The sequence below is a fragment of the Tympanuchus pallidicinctus genome, unplaced genomic scaffold (genome assembly GCF_026119805.1).
Source record: "Tympanuchus pallidicinctus isolate F22 unplaced genomic scaffold, pur_lepc_1.0 scaffold22, whole genome shotgun sequence".
NCBI classification, from domain to species: Eukaryota; Metazoa; Chordata; class Aves; order Galliformes; family Phasianidae; genus Tympanuchus; species Tympanuchus pallidicinctus.
In genome coordinates this window covers 11,783,042-11,803,011 of record NW_026294739.1, presented here as the reverse complement: position 1 = coordinate 11,803,011, position 19,970 = coordinate 11,783,042, and the positions used below count along the sequence as shown (strand labels likewise).

The 19,970-nt window shown below is 37.3% G+C and overlaps 1 protein-coding gene across 21 annotated transcripts in view; it reads left to right on the top strand.

The window, feature by feature from the left end:
- DLG1 (discs large MAGUK scaffold protein 1) overlaps positions 1 to 19,970 on the top strand; it is a 131,174-nt gene that overhangs the window by 96,176 nt on the left and 15,028 nt on the right. For all 21 annotated transcript variants that reach the window (XM_052686800.1, XM_052686805.1, XM_052686797.1 and 18 more), the window contains 4 exons: positions 169 to 271; positions 10,262 to 10,376; positions 15,985 to 16,161; positions 16,635 to 16,704. In XM_052686800.1, coding sequence (XP_052542760.1) covers positions 169 to 271; positions 10,262 to 10,376; positions 15,985 to 16,161; positions 16,635 to 16,704 — 465 coding nt within the window. The remainder of the gene's footprint in view (positions 1 to 168; positions 272 to 10,261; positions 10,377 to 15,984; positions 16,162 to 16,634; positions 16,705 to 19,970) is intronic.

The following is a 19,970-nucleotide window of genomic DNA, read 5'->3' as shown; positions in this document are numbered from 1 at the left end:
TTCGCTTACATTAACTAGCTCATAATAAGGAAACAGGGAAATCTCACAAGACACGGAAACTTGTTTGTATCAAATTAATTCTTTTTTGCTCATGAGTCTCTATTTGTGATGATAATAATAAACACAAACATTTATTTTGATAAAAAGGATTTTTTATATAATTTGTAGGTAAATGGAGTCGACTTGAAGGCAGCCACCCATGAACAAGCAGCAACAGCTTTGAAGAATGCAGGCCAGGCAGTAACTATTGTGGCTCAGTACCGCCCAGAAGGTAAGATAGTTTCCATACACATTTGAGTTTCACTTCTGTAATTTGAAAATCAGATAATTTGAAAGTCTTCAAATCCCATCCCCACCTAACCCCTTTTGAGCATAACAGAAACAAGTATGTAATAGATGTTGATACTTACTGTTAGGTAATTGCAAGTAAGTGTTAGTGCCAAAGCTTGGTATGTTACTTGCTCAGTTTGTGTTCAGAATTTTGATTTCTTTTCTAAATGATAACACTGTCAGGATGTGAACGTTAAGCCAGTAAATCCACAGCTGAGTAGAAATACCATGGCATTACTTACATCCTACTACTCTCGTTACCTTTTAATATGGTGTTCTATTTTCTTTATCAGTAGGAGGATAAAGGACTAATTCCTACTCTGTTGTGTTGACCTAAAGAAACCATCAGATTTTCATTCCTCTGTCTCATGCTAATCTGGTATTTCCAGTTATCTAGCAATTTCTTCTGATCTGGATTAGACTGTAGTGGGTGCTGATTAACCATCCTTCTGGACTCCACAGAAGCAAAATAATTTTGTCTCATCACAATGCAATATTGTCCTCATGCACTTGTACAGCAAGTTTCAAATGCCTTTATCTATTTGAGAACTTCAACAATTCAGTAATATAAAATGTTATACATACCTAGAGTCTGTAAGGTCATGTACTATTATGCATATGACAAGACATTCTTCATGGCTTGTTATGAACTGTTGTCAACAGCTTGTGCTGTGGTTTTACTAACTTGGGAGGCACACAACTAAATCTTGTTTGCACTGAATTGTCTGCTTGAAACTTTTCCGTTAGCAGTGCTAGCAAGAAGTAAGTGTAAGTGTTTGTGTGGACATTAAGAACTGCCATATTCATCTGAAATTGTTGGGTAGCTCACTGCTGCACACTCTTTTTCATTCTCTTTTTCTGCTTTCCTGTCATGTTTCTTTTACCCTTCTTATCTTGTTCTCTCTGAGCCTTTGAAATGTTAGCTTTCATATTTCCCTCCTCTCCACCTGTGTCAACATTGCATCACACATTCACGGATCCAGGAACTCTTGTCAGTAATAAGGCCAACTTATTTGTTCGTGTCTGCTTCACAGTCAAATCCCTGCAGTCAGCCCATATGGTCAATGCCTGTGTTGTCTTTTGAGTGTGTGCATCCTGTTCACATGTTGAGTCTGTAGACTGTTCTGTTCCAGGCATGGGAATAATAGAAAGGTCAGCATTGGTTCTGGCATGTTTGCTGAGGTTTTGTGTCTGAATTATCAAGTGTTTCTGTTGATGTGCATTTGGCCTATCCTCTGTTAATTCTACAGTGTTCTTGTAGGAGAGCCAAATTGTTACACCCAGTAGCCCCAAACGTAATGATCTTTCTACTTATTAAGAGTTAAAACTTGTGCTTTTATTTACCTGTGGGTTGTTCTTTTGAGAATCAGGCCACTTTTTTTTTTTTTTTCGTACAAAGAGGGCATTCTTGATCACTGTTTCTTCTGCCAGAAAGATATTTTGAGAAGTGGTTCCTAGTAGCAGAACAAATGTTTCTCTGCTAGAACATATTCCAAGACACAATCACTTTATTTCTTCCTTGCCAAAAAAATGTGTTCAGACTTCATCTAAAAGAAGCAGTTTTTCAGTTCTCTTTTTCTGGCACTCATGCTTATAAAAGCAAAGGATTCCTTCATACTCCAAAGGTTGGAAGTCACTTTTCCTAAGAAAGAACTAAGCATTTTAGATGGTTCCTGCTCTTTCTACACTGGAAAAACAGCTTTCTTCATTACTGCTTGTCCGGGTGGATAACTCATTTTCTTGAGACACGTTTTGAGGAGCTTGACCGATGGGATTTTGACTTATTGCTCAGAGGTTTGCCTAGAGCAACATAGTCTTGCCTCCGTTACAGATTTCTCAGTAACTGTCACTTGGAGGCTTCAAACTAAGCTGCTCTTATTACTGTATGGTTACTGGAGCATAGGGACCAAAACTGTGTGCAGCTGAGCTGTATTAAGAGTATGGATCTCAGAGAATTATAGGGCCTGTTTGAAAAAGTAGTTGTGGGAGATATTTCTTGAAATATCCTAAGTTTTAGACAAGCGTCTGACATCTTTTTTTCTTATAAAGGATTTTTTTCCTTAGAAAAAATCCTTAGAAGGATCTTTTTTTCCAGCTATGTTTTGTCCACATGCCAGCTTTTCCCTCTGGAGTAATGCTTTAATCCCTATGTGGAGTGGGAATGTTGGAAGCATGTCAGGGTTTACCTTATCCTTTTGAAGTGTGCCACAGAAGAAAAGTGTGTGGAGGAGACTGAGATCCATTGTAGTTTGGAGACAGAGTATGAAGTAACACATAGCCAACATACTTCAGAGAGCTTTAGCTGCTTATGTCTGACTTTTGTCATCTCTATCGTTTTCTTACTTCTTGTAAAAAACGTTGAGTGGAACTCTAGCTGTCAGCTTCTTTCAGATTTGGTGTAGGAAGTCGTTTGGATAAGATATTCACTGCTTATTGCTTAGGAATCAGTAAAAAGAGTATTTTCTTAAAGGTTCCTGATTATTTTTTATTGTAGGAAAGCATTCTGCTTGAGATACAGGTTTCCAAGTAGAATATTTTCTACTTGGAATCCCGCTAATATTGAGTATTTATAATACCACTAATATTGAGTATTTAGTAAAAATACTTATATTTTCTGATTGTCTTGAAATTTCCTGGATTATAGCTGCTGATTGTCTTGTTTTCCCCTAACTTGATTCAGTTAAGTTGGGAATGATACACTCTATCTCTGTTTTTTGTTTCTGCCATTCAAGAAAAGGTTAAAAAGTATTTAAATGAACAGAGCATGAAAGTATTGTTTGTCATCGGTGTTTCTCAAATGTCTTCCTGAAGATGAAGAGTATCAATTCCAACTGCTTGTATTGCATATCTGTGTTATTTATATTTATGATTCCAGTAGGATTTTAGTAAAAGAGGCTGATAGCTAGGACAGATCAAGGAGATTCTAGACATCCATCAGTACTCATTATAACTGGGTAAATAAATTCAGTATGATAGGAGCATTTGGGACAGTGGGACCAGCTCACTTCACTGCCTGTAACTGTATATGACAGTCTGTATGTTCACAGATGTGGTTGAACATGTTAATTTGTATTGCAGCATCCTGCAACATTTGCTCTTTCAGAAGTTCCCCTCCTGTGTTTCTGCTCTGGTTTCTGGGAAGAACAAAACCAAAAACTTTGCTGGCAGCTTTCTCCTATAAAAGCCTCAATAGGCTGTTTAATGTAAATAAATAAAAATCATTGGAAAACTCCTGCCATGGAAGATATTGAATTTTCCATATCCCAATCTCCTCGAATCCAGTTAGACAGCATAGTTTAGTGAGCAGTAGTTACTACTCCCTAGATAGGCTAACATGGCTGAATGGTACTGCTGTTACTGTATTTGGGCTCAGATTATGTAACTGACTTTCTTTTAAATCTCTAAGATGTTCCTTGGTTATAGAATCAGAAAGCAAGGAAACTGAAACAATGAAATGTAATCTTATACCTTAGAATATCCTTCTGGGCATGAGTTTTATTTTCAGCAACATTCAGTGATTTTAGCGATGCCTTACAAAATTTGCCTCCTATACTCAATCACATTTCAGACCCTTATACCCATGCTTTGGAATAGCTGAAAGCCAAAGAGGAAAAGTGTAAGTATTTTCTTGTTCACTAAAGTGGCTTGTACATCATGCACCACTTCTGTACACTTGTGCCACAACTGTAGCCAGCTGGCTTCTGTCTTCTCCTGGCACATTTTACAATTTACCTTAAAACTCACCTAAATTCAGATGCAGTGAGACATTGAGTCGTACTGGATTGTACTCGTACGTACTTGTGTGGTACATGCACGCTCATGTTGTGTGCTTATCAGAGAGAGCACTTGGTTTTAACTGCTAGGGCTGAGTATTGCTGAAAGGTAGAAAAGAACAGAAGCTTGGAAGATAGGAATTACCCTGTAGAGCTGATGAGTAAGTCAGGATGTTGTTCTCATTTTCCTCTTCCTTTTGAATTCCTTTTTGTTATTCTCCCTGTGGCACTGCACATTTCTATCTCCCTTTAGGACATCATTTGTGAATAAAATGGGATTTTGCTTTATAGTGAGTTCTACTGAAAGCAAAGAACCATTACCCAAAGCAGTTTTAAGAAGACAATATTCCTCTGGTGCACAAAAGCATTTGATGAACCATTCTCATTTGTAGAGGTTTCTGCACCATTACATTACATTTTTCTGTTGTTCTCTAATTCTGCAGATACCTCAGTTCCACTCTGCCTTCTCTCTCTTTTTTTTTATTATTTGTATCTTCTTCAGGTTTTCCACAAATGCAGGATAGTAAGGAAAAAATATGATAGTAGTGTGAAAGAATGAATGGAAGCTCTAAGCCATTTAAATTTCTGTGTATCTCTTGGACTGTCTATTCAGAGCTGGTTGCTGAAACCGTCGTGATACATAGCAGTGTGTGAAGGGAATGTAGTGAGAAGAGGAGCAGCAAGGGGGAGTATAAGGCTGTCCAGAGACGTGCAGCCTCTGGAGGGATTTATTTTCCTCTTCCTGTCGTTTCACATGGACATCTCCACTTCCATTATGTCCGATGAAGTTAAAAGGTCATCTGAAACACTCGCTGGTGTTTTGAGAGCAACATAATAATACAGGTTACCTCAACATTTCTGGAAGGTTAGATTTGGCCATTTGACAAGGGATGAGGTGCCAGAATACAACCGCAACTCTGTGTAGGCTGAGTGCATGCAAACATTTTAAAATAAGAAAAATAGTCAAAGAAATACATTTAAAATATGAAAATACTTAAAATATGGAATTTGGGTAGGAAATAATTTGTGGATTAAGCACTTTTTCTTTCTTAAATTCTACTAGCTCAAAACTGGTCAATTAAGTTCATGTTTTTTACTAATGTCAGTTACATGCACGTAATTGTGAAGAATGCTCTTAGAGGTCATGGAAAACACAAGCAGGCATCGGCATTCTTTTGTTGCTCACTTGACCCTTCCTTCAAAATAGTGGCAAAATTCAGGTAAGCCTTTTACAACAGGAAATGATAGCAGTGCTTTGTTTCCCAACAATCCATCCGAAGTTTAAAACATAAAAGGTATTTTAACTAGTAGAACAGGTTTGTGCTTTTTTTTTTTCCACATCAACTACCAGCTGCCTGTTATTTAGAATTTAAAATCTACACGTTTCTCTATATTTCACGTGATCAAGTCTGTCTCTGTATATCCACTTCTTCTCTGAAAGAATAGTGAGATGGTTTAGGGATCAGATTAGCCCAATGTTCTTAGGTGATTGGGAGGATCAGTGTAAGATTAGCAGGTGAGGCCAAGTCCTCAAGAGATGATTTTCATCTGTTCTGAACACCCCCCGCACCCCCCCCCCCCCCCCAAAAAAAAAAAAACCACCAAAAAAAAAAGAAAACAGACCACAACACTAAATAACCAAAGCAAAACACCTCTTCTGAACTTGCAATGTTTATGTATGTTACTGATACAGGCACATTCTTCTAGTTTGATTAAAGTAAATGTAAGTGATTCATGGTGAACCATTCCAAAATGTATCAGGAGTTTGAATCTCAAATACCTAATTTGCCAGTTTTTTACTTCCATTTCCCTTGTGGGTTTTTTTGTTTTGTTTTGTTTTTTGTTTGTTTGTTTTTGTTTTTGTTTTTGTTTTTTTTTGCTTTGGTGGAATGTATACACTGACTGAAAATAAGATCCAAGTACAACATCCTTGTAGTCTTTCATTCTTCTTTGTCTTTAAGGCGAATGAGTCAAAAGAAGAAGTAATGCTTTGTTAAAGCTTACCTTTCAATGGCCAGGAGTGAGCCAATTTTTCTCACTGTGATGCTGCTTCTTATGCACTATTTTCTTGTGGCATTTAAAACAGAATAACTACATTCTGGGAATAAATACATTAATAATACAATAAATACATTCTGGGAAGTGGTAGCATTTTCATGTCCATGAGCAAAGGATTTTTCTGAACATTTGTCTTGGAAATACAAGTCTCCCATTTGTAAAAGCAGCATATGGGTAACAATGTTTTTGCAAAACTTACGTTTCCATATTTGTTGCATATCAAGAGATTGAGCTTCAATCATATTCTGGTGGAGTACATGAATTGCTGAAGCCAGTGGTGGTTTAAAAGCATTTCTCAATTTCAAAAAATGAAAACTATTTTAAAATATTTTAGAAAAAATTGTTTTATCATGTTGTGAGGTATGTGATCTCTACTCATCCTTTTTTTTTTCCTGCTTGTTTGTACCTGGTTCTACTGATTTGTGAATAATCCAGATTAGTCAATTAAAGTACCTTTAAAGTCTGTCCCATTAATCTTCGAAGAAGGGTTCTGCTATAAATAGTCCTGATAGATAACACTGTAAAGCAGCTTACTCATGTTTTAATCCTTTAAATCTTCACTTCTGCTATTTAAGATAATAAATAAAATTGCTAGTCTTTAAGAAGTTGTCAGCCTTTTGCAAGTTGTAAATGCGTGTTCGAGGTAAATTCAGCATTGGCAGTGGCTGGATGTAGTCTCATTCTGAATTTTGCAGGTTCTGTGGGAAGAATTCTTAACTAAATACAAATGCAATTTTTTAGTCTATTTTGAAATTGCATGGCTGGGGTCTTTCAAGTGATTAGTGAGGCATGAATGTATGAAAGCCACCACATGGAATGCATTGTGATTGTTTCAGTCCACGTTAATATAGAAAGTCTGGTGTTGAAGCTAAGTGCTATCTCTCCCCAGATGACCTGAAATGCTTTTACTGTATATTTTCATACGTAACATCTTGGCACATGTTTTTGTGTGGTCATAGTAAGTGGCATGCGCTCCACAGCTTTCTCTACCACCTGAAATTTGTACTACAGTCTGTAATAATCACGAGTTGTACCTATGAATTTATCAAATATCAGTGTTGATAGTCAAGAGATAGAGGTAGTTCATTACTAGAGCTCGTAAATACAGCTTCACTGCACTGCATGCTGTGCCAGTCCTGCCTCACCAGCCGAGAACTGGAAGCACGTGGAAGGTCAGTACAAGGTGGTTGTGATGGTGGCTGTTCTAACTTACTGCCAGGCTCTGCTTCTCAGTGTGTCTGTAGGCAGCACATAAAGGAGAATTGTGAGTATCCTGAGAGTGGAGGGGAAAAAAAAAACAGCACAGAATTCTCAGCGGAAACTGCTTTGACAGATCCAGTGGGGCTCACTAAAGAAGGGCTTTCCACAGACAGATGGTAAGAGGGATGCAAGAGGCATACTTTTTTTAATTAAAGTGAACTTTTTCAGCTCTTAGTGGGTTTAGTATATGTAGGAATCTCTGCTTCTGAGTGCTGTGCTGCCATCTGTTCCCAGTGCATACATCCATGCTTCCATGAATTGTTTTTCCTTTTGAATTTTCTATCCCTTGCTGTAGTCTTCTGTTCTTTTATTTCTCTTTGCTAGCTCGTGTGTTCCAGACCAAAGTAACTGTCATAGCTGCTTCTTTTTCACCTTCCACAGCCGATATAGACAATTCACCATCTTTCTGCTTATCCCTGTTGCTCACCAGAGCAGCAGTCCAGGAGAGTTTCACTGCTCAGACCCCTTGTCTGAAATTTTGATTTCTTATAAATTAAATGGTGACATTGAAAATGGTCAGTTTTATAGACAAAAGAGTTTTGCAGAATGAATAAAATGTTTTTCTACCATGCAAGCGATCCTGACAGTATGAATTTAACTGTGTAACTATGTTCTGCCTTATTATTAACTTCTTTGTTGTTTTAATTAGAGCAGATAAATCATTTTCAGATAAGCCATGTTTCAGTCAGTAGACAGTGTGCTTGGAACCTTTTGTTTTTAGTGATGCACTGATTTGAATTAATTAATGGGCAGGTTAAAAATGAACAAAAAGCACATCCCTTCACAGTAGACTCAGATGAGTGGTTCAGAATTCAGAGAACCTCATTCTAGGCAGCATTCAGTCTCCTCATAAGGACTAGCACTGCGTTCTCCCTTATCTCAGGAACTGGCTATCAGCTGTTCTGAAATGTGGCCATGTCTTGTCCAGGGAGAGAAGCTAACGAAGGAAATGAGCTACCTGCAGTGTCTCATTGTGTGAAAAGGTTTGGCATGTCTCAGATTCATTCCTGTGTTTTGGTACCTGTCTCTTGATAAACATAGTGCTTGCTCCCCAGCTGTTATTGTAAAGTGAGACTATTGCCCTTTTAAGTCATTATTATATAATTTTACCTCTAAAACAGAGACAAAGCAGCTGTTAGAAATGAACCTGTGTGTTCATATAAATGAAATGCAGATATGCAGGTGCTGTCTAAAATCTTGTTTAGATTAGTCCTTGTGAAAAGTGGATTCCTGTCTCAGGGCTTACAGTCTAAGTAGATAAGAGAATCAGCAATGAGGAAAGGGAAAAGCTGAGGAAAATGAGGGGACTTACCCACACCATGTGGTGCAGCAGTGGCACAGCAGGAGGAGATGTTTCTTTCTGTATCTGGGTCCTTCCCCTAGGGGATGTTGCTTTCTAAAAAATCCTGTTTTCTCACATTCCTCTTACATTGCCATCTTGTCATGCTGAATTCCTTTGATATCAGTAATAACATCAGTAGTGTGGAAAAAGTTTTTCTGGTCAGGCATTGTCATCAGTTTGGTTAGTGCTGGTAAATTGTTTGATCCAGACCTCATTTGTACAAAGATACCATTGCTGTACGTTTTGGTGCTTATTGCCTGATGAATGTGTGGGGAGAAAGTCCTACAGAACATAATAGGATAAATTGTGGTATTTAAGATGGCTGTTCAAAGAAGTGCAGTTCAGAGATTTCCTCAAGATTTTTTGCATTTTAGAGCCCTTTTAATCAGTCTTGCGTATCTTGAGTAAATTTGATGCCCACAGGGATTGAGGTGCAGCAAGGGAGAACAGCACAAATTACCCAGCTCAGCAGCTGCTGGCTGTGCACACCCTGGCTCTCCCAATGTTGACTTGTTATAATCTTGCATCACGTGGTCTGCTGGCGAAGGTGGTGGCTGTAGAGCATTTCCCTTAACTAGAAAGGTTTTAGAAGTGGATCTGCTTATCCTGAAGTCCAAACTATTGAACTGAAGGAAAAACTTACTTGTTTTGAGTTCATATTTCATGCTGGCAACACGTAAGTACCTCGCTTTAGGATATGTTTGCCCTCAAGAAACTACTGCTATTTTGCTGTCTGCCTTTGTAGATAAAATCAACTGTATTTATCTTAGTTTTATTAGTACACAGTGCTGCTTAAGAACACAATCCGTTTTTCCAGGATTAACATTGTACATAATTATATAGAGGGAGTTTGAATGTCTTCATGCTGTTTACAATTGGATTGAGATTTGTGCCAGAATTCTGGACTTCTTTTCCTTCCTTGAAGTCCCATGGGAACATTGTTTTATTCAGATAATGTTTCGCATATTCCCCACCTTGTACTGCTAAATCCTGCATCTTACTCAAGTCCAGCAATTCTGAAGTATCAATTCAATTCCAACTTTTCAGAAACTTGTAATTCTCACATCTTAGCATTTTAAAAATATAATTTAGATTATGAATATGTGCATTTCAGGTACATATTCTAAGCTTTATTTTTGGTCATGGTGTAAAATTTGTGTTTTTATTACTGTGAAGTGATTGATAGAGTTATGTTTTAATTAGGAAGGATTGGTCACTGTAAACTGTAGAATGAATGGTGAAATCTCTGTGACAGGTATTTGCTTTTGTTTGTTTGCTTTATTTTAAATTCAATTTCAACTGATAAACATAAGACTTTATATAGCTTTTAATTACAAAAAAAAGCATAATTAAAACATTAGAACTTTGAAGCTTTTTCTTGCATTAAAAAAAAACCAAAACTCTAACTAATACTTTTTGAGATTTTCAGTATTTTTCTGAGTAATTTAATCCCCAGAGGTACAGAGAAAATAAATAGCAGTGCTTCCCTCTCTTACAGAATACAGTCGTTTTGAAGCTAAAATACATGATTTACGGGAGCAGATGATGAACAGTAGCATTAGTTCAGGATCAGGATCTTTGCGAACCAGCCAGAAGAGATCCCTATATGTCAGGTAATCATCTTCTTTATCATATTACAAGTGTGTTTTCCTGCTTTTCTGAAGACTTAGCATTTCTATATTTTTGTATAGTCACTCATTGCTGAACTTGATGTTTTTGTTATTGCAACATATTAAAAACAAAACTTAATTCAGTTTGATTGAAGTAATACAACTGAAAAAATGGTAACACAACTGGAAAAGTAGTGTATTAGCACTGACAACTTTGAAAAGTGGTGCATTTACTTGCTTTTTGTCCCGAGTCTGAGATTATTATCCTTCAGTAAACACACAGTTATCTTTTTAAGTCAAACTACTTGATGTCTTAACATCTGGCTTAACTCAGTTTGTGTTTTTGTGACAAAACTCTGCATATTCTCCTCTTTGTTACGTTTTAATTTCTAATCTGTGCTTAAGCTTTGACAGGTTGCCATCTGATTTTCTTCAGCTTGCCTTAGTCATATTCTCAGTTCGTATCAAGAAATTCGATAGCACTGTATTACAGAATAATTCCCTTGGAAAACAAGGGATCAAATACATCAGAGTGAATTAGTTGAATATCCTTCCTTACTTTTTTCATGCAAAATCAAACATGAAGTCTAAAAGGAAGTGGAGATATAAGGAGTGGTGAAAAAATAAGAACGTGAAATAATTGAGAAAATAAGTAGTTTCCCCAGGGAATTCTGGCAAGGTGAGCTTTACTCCTACATCAGTTATGACATACTGATAAGGTGTAACATTTCAAATGAGAAATATGGATTGAAGGGTTATATTTTAAAAGATAAATTGATGCTGTAGTTTCCCAATCTGACTCATCTATGAGTTGAATAAGAGTCAGCAGTAGCTTCATGAAAGGGTCCAGAATGTATTCGCACAAGACTTTGTTCGTGATGGTTCTTGCTTTAAATTTGATTTAAAATGTTGCAGGACCTCACTGGTTTACCTGCAAAAAACTTCGGCTCAGGCTCCAATGCCTTTGCCCCTTTAGAATCCACCTCAAACAGTTCCTGTCTCCAGTTGTGCTTTGTTATCTGTTTGCAGTGCCACAGAGTAAATCAAAACAGAAAAATGAGCCTGATTAAATGCACTTTATCTGTAGTAGTTCCCTGATCACTATACTTGTGGAAGCAAGGTCCCTTTCAGAAATAGGTACAGCTTAGGAGAGAGGAGTCTTAGGATCTGCTTTGAGTGATATTGCTATCAAGTAAAATGCTGGTTGAAAATATAGTCTTAGCTGTAAGCAGTGAAACTCTACTTCTTCACTGTGAAAGTCGCAGTAAATTGGTTTATAATAGTCAATTTTTATCTCCATTATATTCAATAACAGGTTGCTGAACAGAGCTGATTTTTCTAGAAGCCTATAGGGGGGTTTTAATGCAGCAGCAGATCTTTTAAGGACTTCCTTAGCATGGTGACTCTGGTTAATCTTCCACCAGACTTCTGTCATTTGCAGTTATTTCTCCCCTGTCCCTGCTTTCTCCCCAGTGCACTTTCTTGACCTGCTTCTGCATTCGTGAGGACCCAGAATAAGAGGCTTAAATAAAGTGATAGTAATTTAACCTCCAAGAAAAGCTCTGTATTTCACTCAGTTCATCTCTGGTTGTACACTGTACATACACCTGCACAAACACAACTGCTGGTTCAAAGAGGTCTGTCTGGTGGTGGGGGGGCAGCATAGCTGCTCAGGTTTGGATCCCCTTAGGCAATTGTGCAGTTTTGCCATCAGTCTTTAAGTCATGGTATTACAATATTGATGATTTTTCCCCTTGGCAAGCCTTGTGCAATGTACATGTGTTATGTATGCTTATGGATATGATGGTGAGACTTCAATATCCACAATCACAAAGTTTATCACTTTAGTGCCTATGGTATAAGTAGGCCTAAACAATCTCAACCACTTTAAATTTGCATTGTTGGCTATAGCTTATAGCTACAGATTTTAAACTGCTTACATTCCAGTTCATGCATTCATCTAGTTCTTCAAGCCCCTGACAAATGTTCTATATCTATGTAGCTTTTATTCTCCTGATGGAAATGACCTGGGAATGGTTGAGGATGGGCTTCTGACTTTGTCAGCTGCCAAAAGTGCAGCCTTCTCCAGAATGTTGGCAGCAGCCCCATGGAAAGTGGTTCCGTTTCCAAGAAAGATTTTTGAAACTTGCTAATCAGCTCTGTTAGAAGTTAGAAGAAAAATCTAAAATGCAAAAATTCCTTGTGAAAAGCAGTTCTCCACCCACATCCCTTTTCAGAGAGTGCTGCTATGGTTTTTGAGACCTAATCTTGTCATCGTATCTAAAGATGCCAAAGTCTGGTGGGCAACGTGGTTACACGCAGGGTGGGTTCACATCTGTTCTCTGGTTTCCAGTGCAATTTTTGACCTCAGTGAAGTAACTTTCAAGGATCTTTGAACATATTGCTAGATACTGACAGAACATGTTGGCTGTCCCACTTATGCTCTGTAAGTTACTTTGGTATGTTCTGTACTTTTACTTGAGCTAGTTCAAAACTAGTCTCAGTAACTGATGTTGATCTTATTCTGTAATTTTTGGGCTTTTTGGATATGATTTTAAATCACGTAGTGTAAGCTAAACTAAATAGTAAGTCCAGCAGAGGTATGTTTGTAGACATTTGATCACAGTTGCAGAAAAACTCTGAAATAAAAGACTTTGGGAATAATAATCTGTGGTCATTTCTGGAAGTCATGTTACCAAAGTAATGAGTAAAATGAGCTGCATCATTGTATCCATGCAACTGAACCTTGGTATCCTCATGAATAGATAGCTTGCAAACAGCATTGTGGGGGTGTTGTGTAATGTTAAGGAAAAAATGGTTGTGTTTGGTTGAGGATGCAACTTAAAGTAAAAGGACAGATTCTTCTCCTTAATTGCACGTATATATTTGATAAATAGCAAGCAGTCCTTAGAGGACTGTGTAAATATAGCAATTCAGCAGTGACTAACTCCTGAATTTGCACAGCTAATTCTCTCTCCCCTAATTAGGATGTACCAGTTTAGTGCCCTTCTCTGATTGCTGCTTTATATTTCTTTGATCTTTATTTTAAGAGGAGAGGGATTCTCTTATACAATATTTGTGATTTTACATCTGAGCTGCACCTCTATGCTGTCCTCCTTCATCTGCAAATTCAAAAAGCAAATGTGAAAAAGTGAAATTCTTTCATGGGATCAAATTTCTTTGGTAATATATTGACAGGAGTAAATTTGTTCCATGCTTTATCTAATCTTGTGTGCCAAATCTCTGTCTGTGCAGTGTGTGTAGAATGCAGATTTAAATATGCCGTTCACCCCCGTGCATTTTTCCAACCAGCACAATACGTTACAGATTCAAATAATGGTGCTGATTTCTCCCCTTGCATGAGAGTAGAAAATAATTGTATCTCCAAGTGGAAGAAACTGCACAGTTTTGGAAGCATTAGGAAATCTTAATTAGATCCATTGAAGAATAAGATTGATGTTAGCACCAGGCCTGAAAAGTATGTTCAACTGCAGGAAGAATTTAATTGGGCATCCTTATGTTGTTCCGACACTTCAGACATTTAGTTTCAAACAACTTTCCCAAAAAGTCAGGGAGAAAAAGAGAAACTCCTGTACATGCTGACCTTCATTCATTCTGAAGAGGTAAGTTTAGTTTGTGTTTCATAAAGATGTGCAGAAGGATGCTTCTGCTGCTCCAAGATGCAGTCATTACTTCGTTCATCAAGGACGCTGCAGAAGAAATGCTTCAGTCAAACTTGATCAGCAGCCTGTGGTATTGCAAGTAGCAAACACAGCCAGGTCAAAAGGCACTCTGGAAAAGTGGCAGTTTTAACACAACTCTAAGTTTTTGGCTTTGAAAGCGTTCATGAAAAGTGCAACTTGCCTTCAGTTTCTGCACACCTCTAACTGAAGGAACCCAATTACCATGTTAGTGATGTTGTGTTTCTGATTAATGCAGGTGAAATAGTAGGGAGGATTTGGTGCTTTCCCCTTAAAGTAATTTTTAGGACCTGTCAGTTAACTTTAGCAGAATCTTAAATATAAAATGAATATTGTAGGACTATGTATAAAGCACTGGTTGGTCAGAAATGCTGAGTTTATTATAAAGTAAATTTGTATTTGTCTTATGACTTACATTAAATACTTGCATGTAACGTTAATCAGGAATAAAATTTTTCATCCAAGCAGTTCATCAAAGAGCTATCTTAGATATAGCAATCTGTAGATACATAAGGCATCTTGAGTGTAAATTAAGTTCTCATCTGATAACTTTCCAGGCATACAGGAAACACCATGTTAATTGGTTGGCTTGGAAAGAAATTCTTAACTCTGGGCACTGTTTGGCTCATCATACACAGAGCCCTATGTATTTCTAGCTGTTTTAAAGTCTTTATCTTGCTCACAACTCTTAAGAAAATATTCATTAAAACCTTTATCCCTTTATAAAATACTTTTGATCTGTTGACACTCCTCTCCTAAGGTTGTGATGGACTTGTTATCAAATTTCTAAATTGAGACAGGCTGTCACTTAAGCAGGTGTGTCACTGAGAAACCATTGAGCTGTCAGATGAAACACATGATTTTTTGTTGGCCGTTTTCATTACAGGCACTTCACTTGACATCTGTTCATGCACCTTTTTGAAAAGTAAAATGAGTCCTTTCTAAAGCATCCTAGGAGCCTCTCCTAGCTTCTGTGAGAGGTTCCTGTCATTCAGTTCCACATCCTCACTAAATCCTTGGCTGTGGTGCGAGAAGTGTACCATAGATCTGTTCTGTTCCTCAGGGAACTGATTGAGATTTAAAATGATTCAACAGGGAGAAATTAACTTTGATCTGTACTGATTCCTCAGTGTGGTGTACCATGTCCCTTTCCTGACAAATCTGCTTTGTAACTAAGACGGGAGGAAGCAGTACAGAGCAAGAGTAGCAGTGAGCTTGAATAAACTGACTTTGCTAGCAAAGAGAACGTGAATACAACTGCAGCCTGCAGCCAGTCTGCACGTAGTGCTGGTGCCTGTTACTTGAAAAAAGGCTGATGTTAGAAAGAAGGATGGGATTCCTCTGAAATGGTAGGGAATTTTCCAAGAGTTCATATACTTTTTATTGCCTTTGATATTATAGTAGCAACATTCTGTCCAGACCATATTTTTGAGCTTTTTATTTTTTGCATCCCTACATATTGTATTCCTGTGCAGTATTGGACAGTAACTTTTATTTCCTGAAATATTTCCATTTTGTAACTTCTAACAAAGTGCATTGCAGAACTTTCAGCTGGGCTGCATGCGTCAGATTTAGTTTATCTTCCTACACTGATGTGTAATTTGTTCTATGCAAAGTATTGATTGAATTGCAGGAGATATCTTCTTGTGAAGCTTCTGCCAAGTACTGGAGTTTTGCTCTGGGCCATGTTCACTCATTAAAGGTCTCAAATGTATTGTATGTGAATACTGTGCTGTACACTATCTGTGGATGTGTGGGGGGAGAGATTGCATTCAGCATTATTCTTCTTCACACCTTTCAGAATGCTGCAGTCATTTCTGAGCACACAGGCAGCTTGAATAAATCTTGTGCTATTTGCAGCCCCCTGTTTCATCTTTTTCAGTAGTTAATTTGTTTTGTTTTCAATGTAGAGCTCTATTTGATTATGACAAGACTAAAGACAGTGGCCTTCCAAGTCAAGGACTGAACTTCAAATTTGGTGATATTCTCCATGTCATTAATGCTTCTGATGATGAATGGTGGCAAGCACGGCAGGTAACTCCAGATGGAGAAAGTGATGAAATTGGAGTTATCCCAAGCAAACGCAGGTATGTCGTGATGTTTTATTGACTCTGAGATGTCTGCCATTAATAGTCTGATATGATTAATATATAGACATTTGTAGACCTTCAGTTTTGCTCTTTGTTGTTAATTTTGTACCACATCATCCAGTCATTTAAAAAAGCTAATAATCTGCAGTGTGATCGTAATTCGCTCAGTGAGGAATCATATGTGGCTTCAGGGGCTGTATTCTCCTAAGTTGACAAAGGTGGTTCCAAATTCCTCTCCTTATCCTGCTAGCAAGTTAGCTGCTTTTACTAGAAATGTGATATTAGTTTAATACTACACCATTTGTGTATAAGTAGGAGCAAAGTAAGTTTTGCGTAATATGATGTTGATGATTGTGACTGCACTTGAGCACTACACTTATGCTTTAACAAATACTAATTTAAACTTCATGAATTTTGCTCATTTAACTGTTTTGTCTGTTTTGTTGTTGTTTTTTTTTTCTTTCTGGTAGAGTTGAGAAAAAAGAACGAGCCCGTTTAAAGACAGTGAAATTCAATTCCAAGACGAGAGGAGAGAAAGGGGTGAGTTTATGAAGTGCTAATTAAACCTGGTGTTGTGAATGGTAACATTCCTCTGTGGTTTATGCATTATGCATTAAGGCTCCCTGTCATTTTTTAGTGAAAAGATTAAATTCTGTCCGGTAGAAAGAAAATATTTCTGAAAATGAAAGCAAATTTAAATAGTAACCTATTGCCAAAACTGCAAATTAAAGAATTAGCTTAGAAATAGATACTATTCTTCAGTCTGTAATATAGCAGGAGGTGTATATAGTGATCACTTACTGACTAGAGACATTTCTACTGGCACTGCAAGTTCTTCTTGTAAAGCTATTTAACCCTTTGGTCTGGATTGTATTCTTGGACTCCCTTTTTGGAAGAGGGTTACTACCAATTTTCAGAAAAGCTAGAACATTTCTTTTGTTAAAGTTTTTGTAATGCATGTGGAAAACAAGAAAATATTGCTCATCAGGGTCCCTATGATAAAATGAGGTTTTCTACTGTGCGCAGTAAGAAGGATAAAATACATCCTTTGTTACACCTGTGGCTACAGAAGCTTTAAGGGACTCATTAAGTCTTCCCCTGTTACTAACCATACAGTGTCCATCCACCTCTCAAGTGTTTTTGTCTCAGCCCTGCTGTCTGTTGGCACCAACACTGGTGTGGCTGTGCAGGAGTCATACAAGTAAGCAGTGTGGATGGAAGGATAACTCAGTCCCAAAGAAATAGCAGTCAGTAACTTGGGGCAGGTCACTGCTTGGTATGTCAGCTTTGTCCCAGTACATAAGGTGGGACAGTGGGATGAGTGGTGAGGAGGCAAGGTAACTGCTTTTTTGGAGTAGTCTGCAATGTGCTTCTGAGCTCCCGAGGAAACTATTTCATGTATCATTTTTTTCAGACTTCACAAACATTAATTATTTTAGATCCAAATTTATTTTTTGTCTTTTATTTTGGTTAGTGTTTTCCTTTCTTCAAAAACCAAATATATAAAGCACTAAAGCCTCAATAATGTATCTGTATACTTTAAAGATATCAAAATCCAAATATGCATTCCTCTCCTATGTGGTAAAGGTTTCCTATTAAGTTTACTAATGAGGAAAATGTCAAGTTTTTCTAATTTTTAAATTTTTAAAATGCAAATTGTTTAAAGCAAAATCAGTGCCTTTAGTTATTTTCTGATTAACAGTTAGAGTCTGCCTTGAGGATCCCTCTGAGAATTTGCATTTTGCTTTTCACTTTTCATTCCTTCGTATTTTCCTACTGGAATAAATTGTTATCAATCACTGTGGTAACTTTTAACCCATCATTTTTGGATTATGAGTTCACTTGAAGGAGTTGCATAAGAACCAAATGGCTTAAATACCTCAGATCGTTTTACATTACACAGTTTTTCAAATATTTCCGTGTTCTTTGAGAAGATAATTGCATGTTCTTGTAGTCTGTCTACCACCAAACTGTGACCAGTTACTGATCTACCTGAGGTAGCGTTTTGGAATAGAGCAGTTAGTACCCTGCTAACACACACCGTGTGCTAACAGAGCACCAAACATTTGCATGGGATACTGAGTGGAAAAGCAACTACGCTTGCCATTGATACAGAACTGCAGTTTTTTTAGTAACACTTCGTTTTGCAAACACGCTTACACTTATTCGCAATCTGTTGCTTCAGCTGTAAATGTTTTAACATGGCAATTTCTCCTTTAAATTATTCTTCCTGTGTTTGTCATGGGGGTATTTTTCCCAGTGAGTTACCTGCAGCATACACATCCTCATGGACTGCCTGCATTCCTGTGTCTGTATGTGATAAATCTCTATGGACAGTATGAAACATCAATTTTGAACAATTCTTCAAAAATTCTACATCGAAATCCTAAAGAATAACCCTAGTGATGGCAAATAGTAAAGTCTGCCTTCCTTTACATTTAAGTAACACTAAGAAACTGGAGCAGAAGCGATTATTTTTCCCCCGTTCCTTTCACACACACATTTACCTAACTTTCTGTGCTGCTTCTGTTTTAATATATTCTTGCTTGTAGTGCCTGATCATGATTTGCGGTGGGCTTGTGAAGAATTTAATGTAATTACTATGCATTTTCAACTAATAAGCAATTCTCTTCAGCTTTTTATAATCATGGCATCTTTTGAAAGTAATCTTTTGGCTAATCTTTTTGTTCAAAATCAGTCCAATATTCTTTTAATTTCTTTGGTTTTTTTTTGGCTATGGAACTGACTCTGACCATTATACATGCAGTATATGAATTTTCATATTAGTTCAGTAAGACTTACTGTGGAGAAAGTTAAAACCATTAATGTTATGAAATATTTTCAAAACTAAAATGAAAAACATGAATATCTTTTGTGAAGCAAAATAAATTCAGCACTATCTTTAATCACAGCAAAATCTCACCACCTCAGTACCGTTTTTGCTTTGTTATCATTTCCCTTATTTTCATATTCTTTTGACCTGAGGGTCTTATCCCAGCAGACAACTGGCTAGATGTGAGCCATTCACCTTTCAGAGTGCACATTACAGCATTCTTCATCATGCTCAGCTAGGATCATTTGGGCATATTTCTTTGTTGCCTGTCTTATATAGATCCCAGTAACATTTCTGGTTATGAGAAGTCAAGTCCAATAAGTTCCTCTGTCCGTATGTCAGGTTGAAAGTTTGCCAGTTCTAACAGAGGAATGACAGTTTTAGTCAAACACAGATGCCAGCTAATTAAAGGTTTCTGTGTTTCCTACTTAAAACATGATTGCTGCATCCAGAGCTCAGTGCTCATGTCACTGGTGGTGCTCCTACGATACTGTGTGCCTCTGTAACACCTGGTAGATTTGATGAAATATCTTTGTCTTGACAGTGGTAATGAAAATATCACTGGATTTTTCAGTATGTGATACTGCCAAGCAAGCCTGTATTAAAACAGATGGCCAGAAGCATTGTTAGTAGAGTAGCAGTATGCAACTTGTGTAGCACTATAGGCATCCTCTTTAGGAAGGCCAAATGCTCGTTTTGTACTTGTACCAAAAAAGGTGGCCAGTGATTTGATACATGAGTCCTTTTTGACTCCTGCTTGTTGCTATATTTCATTCCATGCTTAGGGCTGATAACAAAGGTAGTGTAACTTTTTACTACCGCATTTTGTACATAGAGAAAGCAAGCTCAGACTGGATTAAATGAGGTCAAACAATCTTTGAAAATTAATGTGGTTTAAATTTTAGAAATAGCTGCTCATATAATTTTACTGACTTAATGAAATATATTTTGATTCTTTGTAAAATTATGTTTT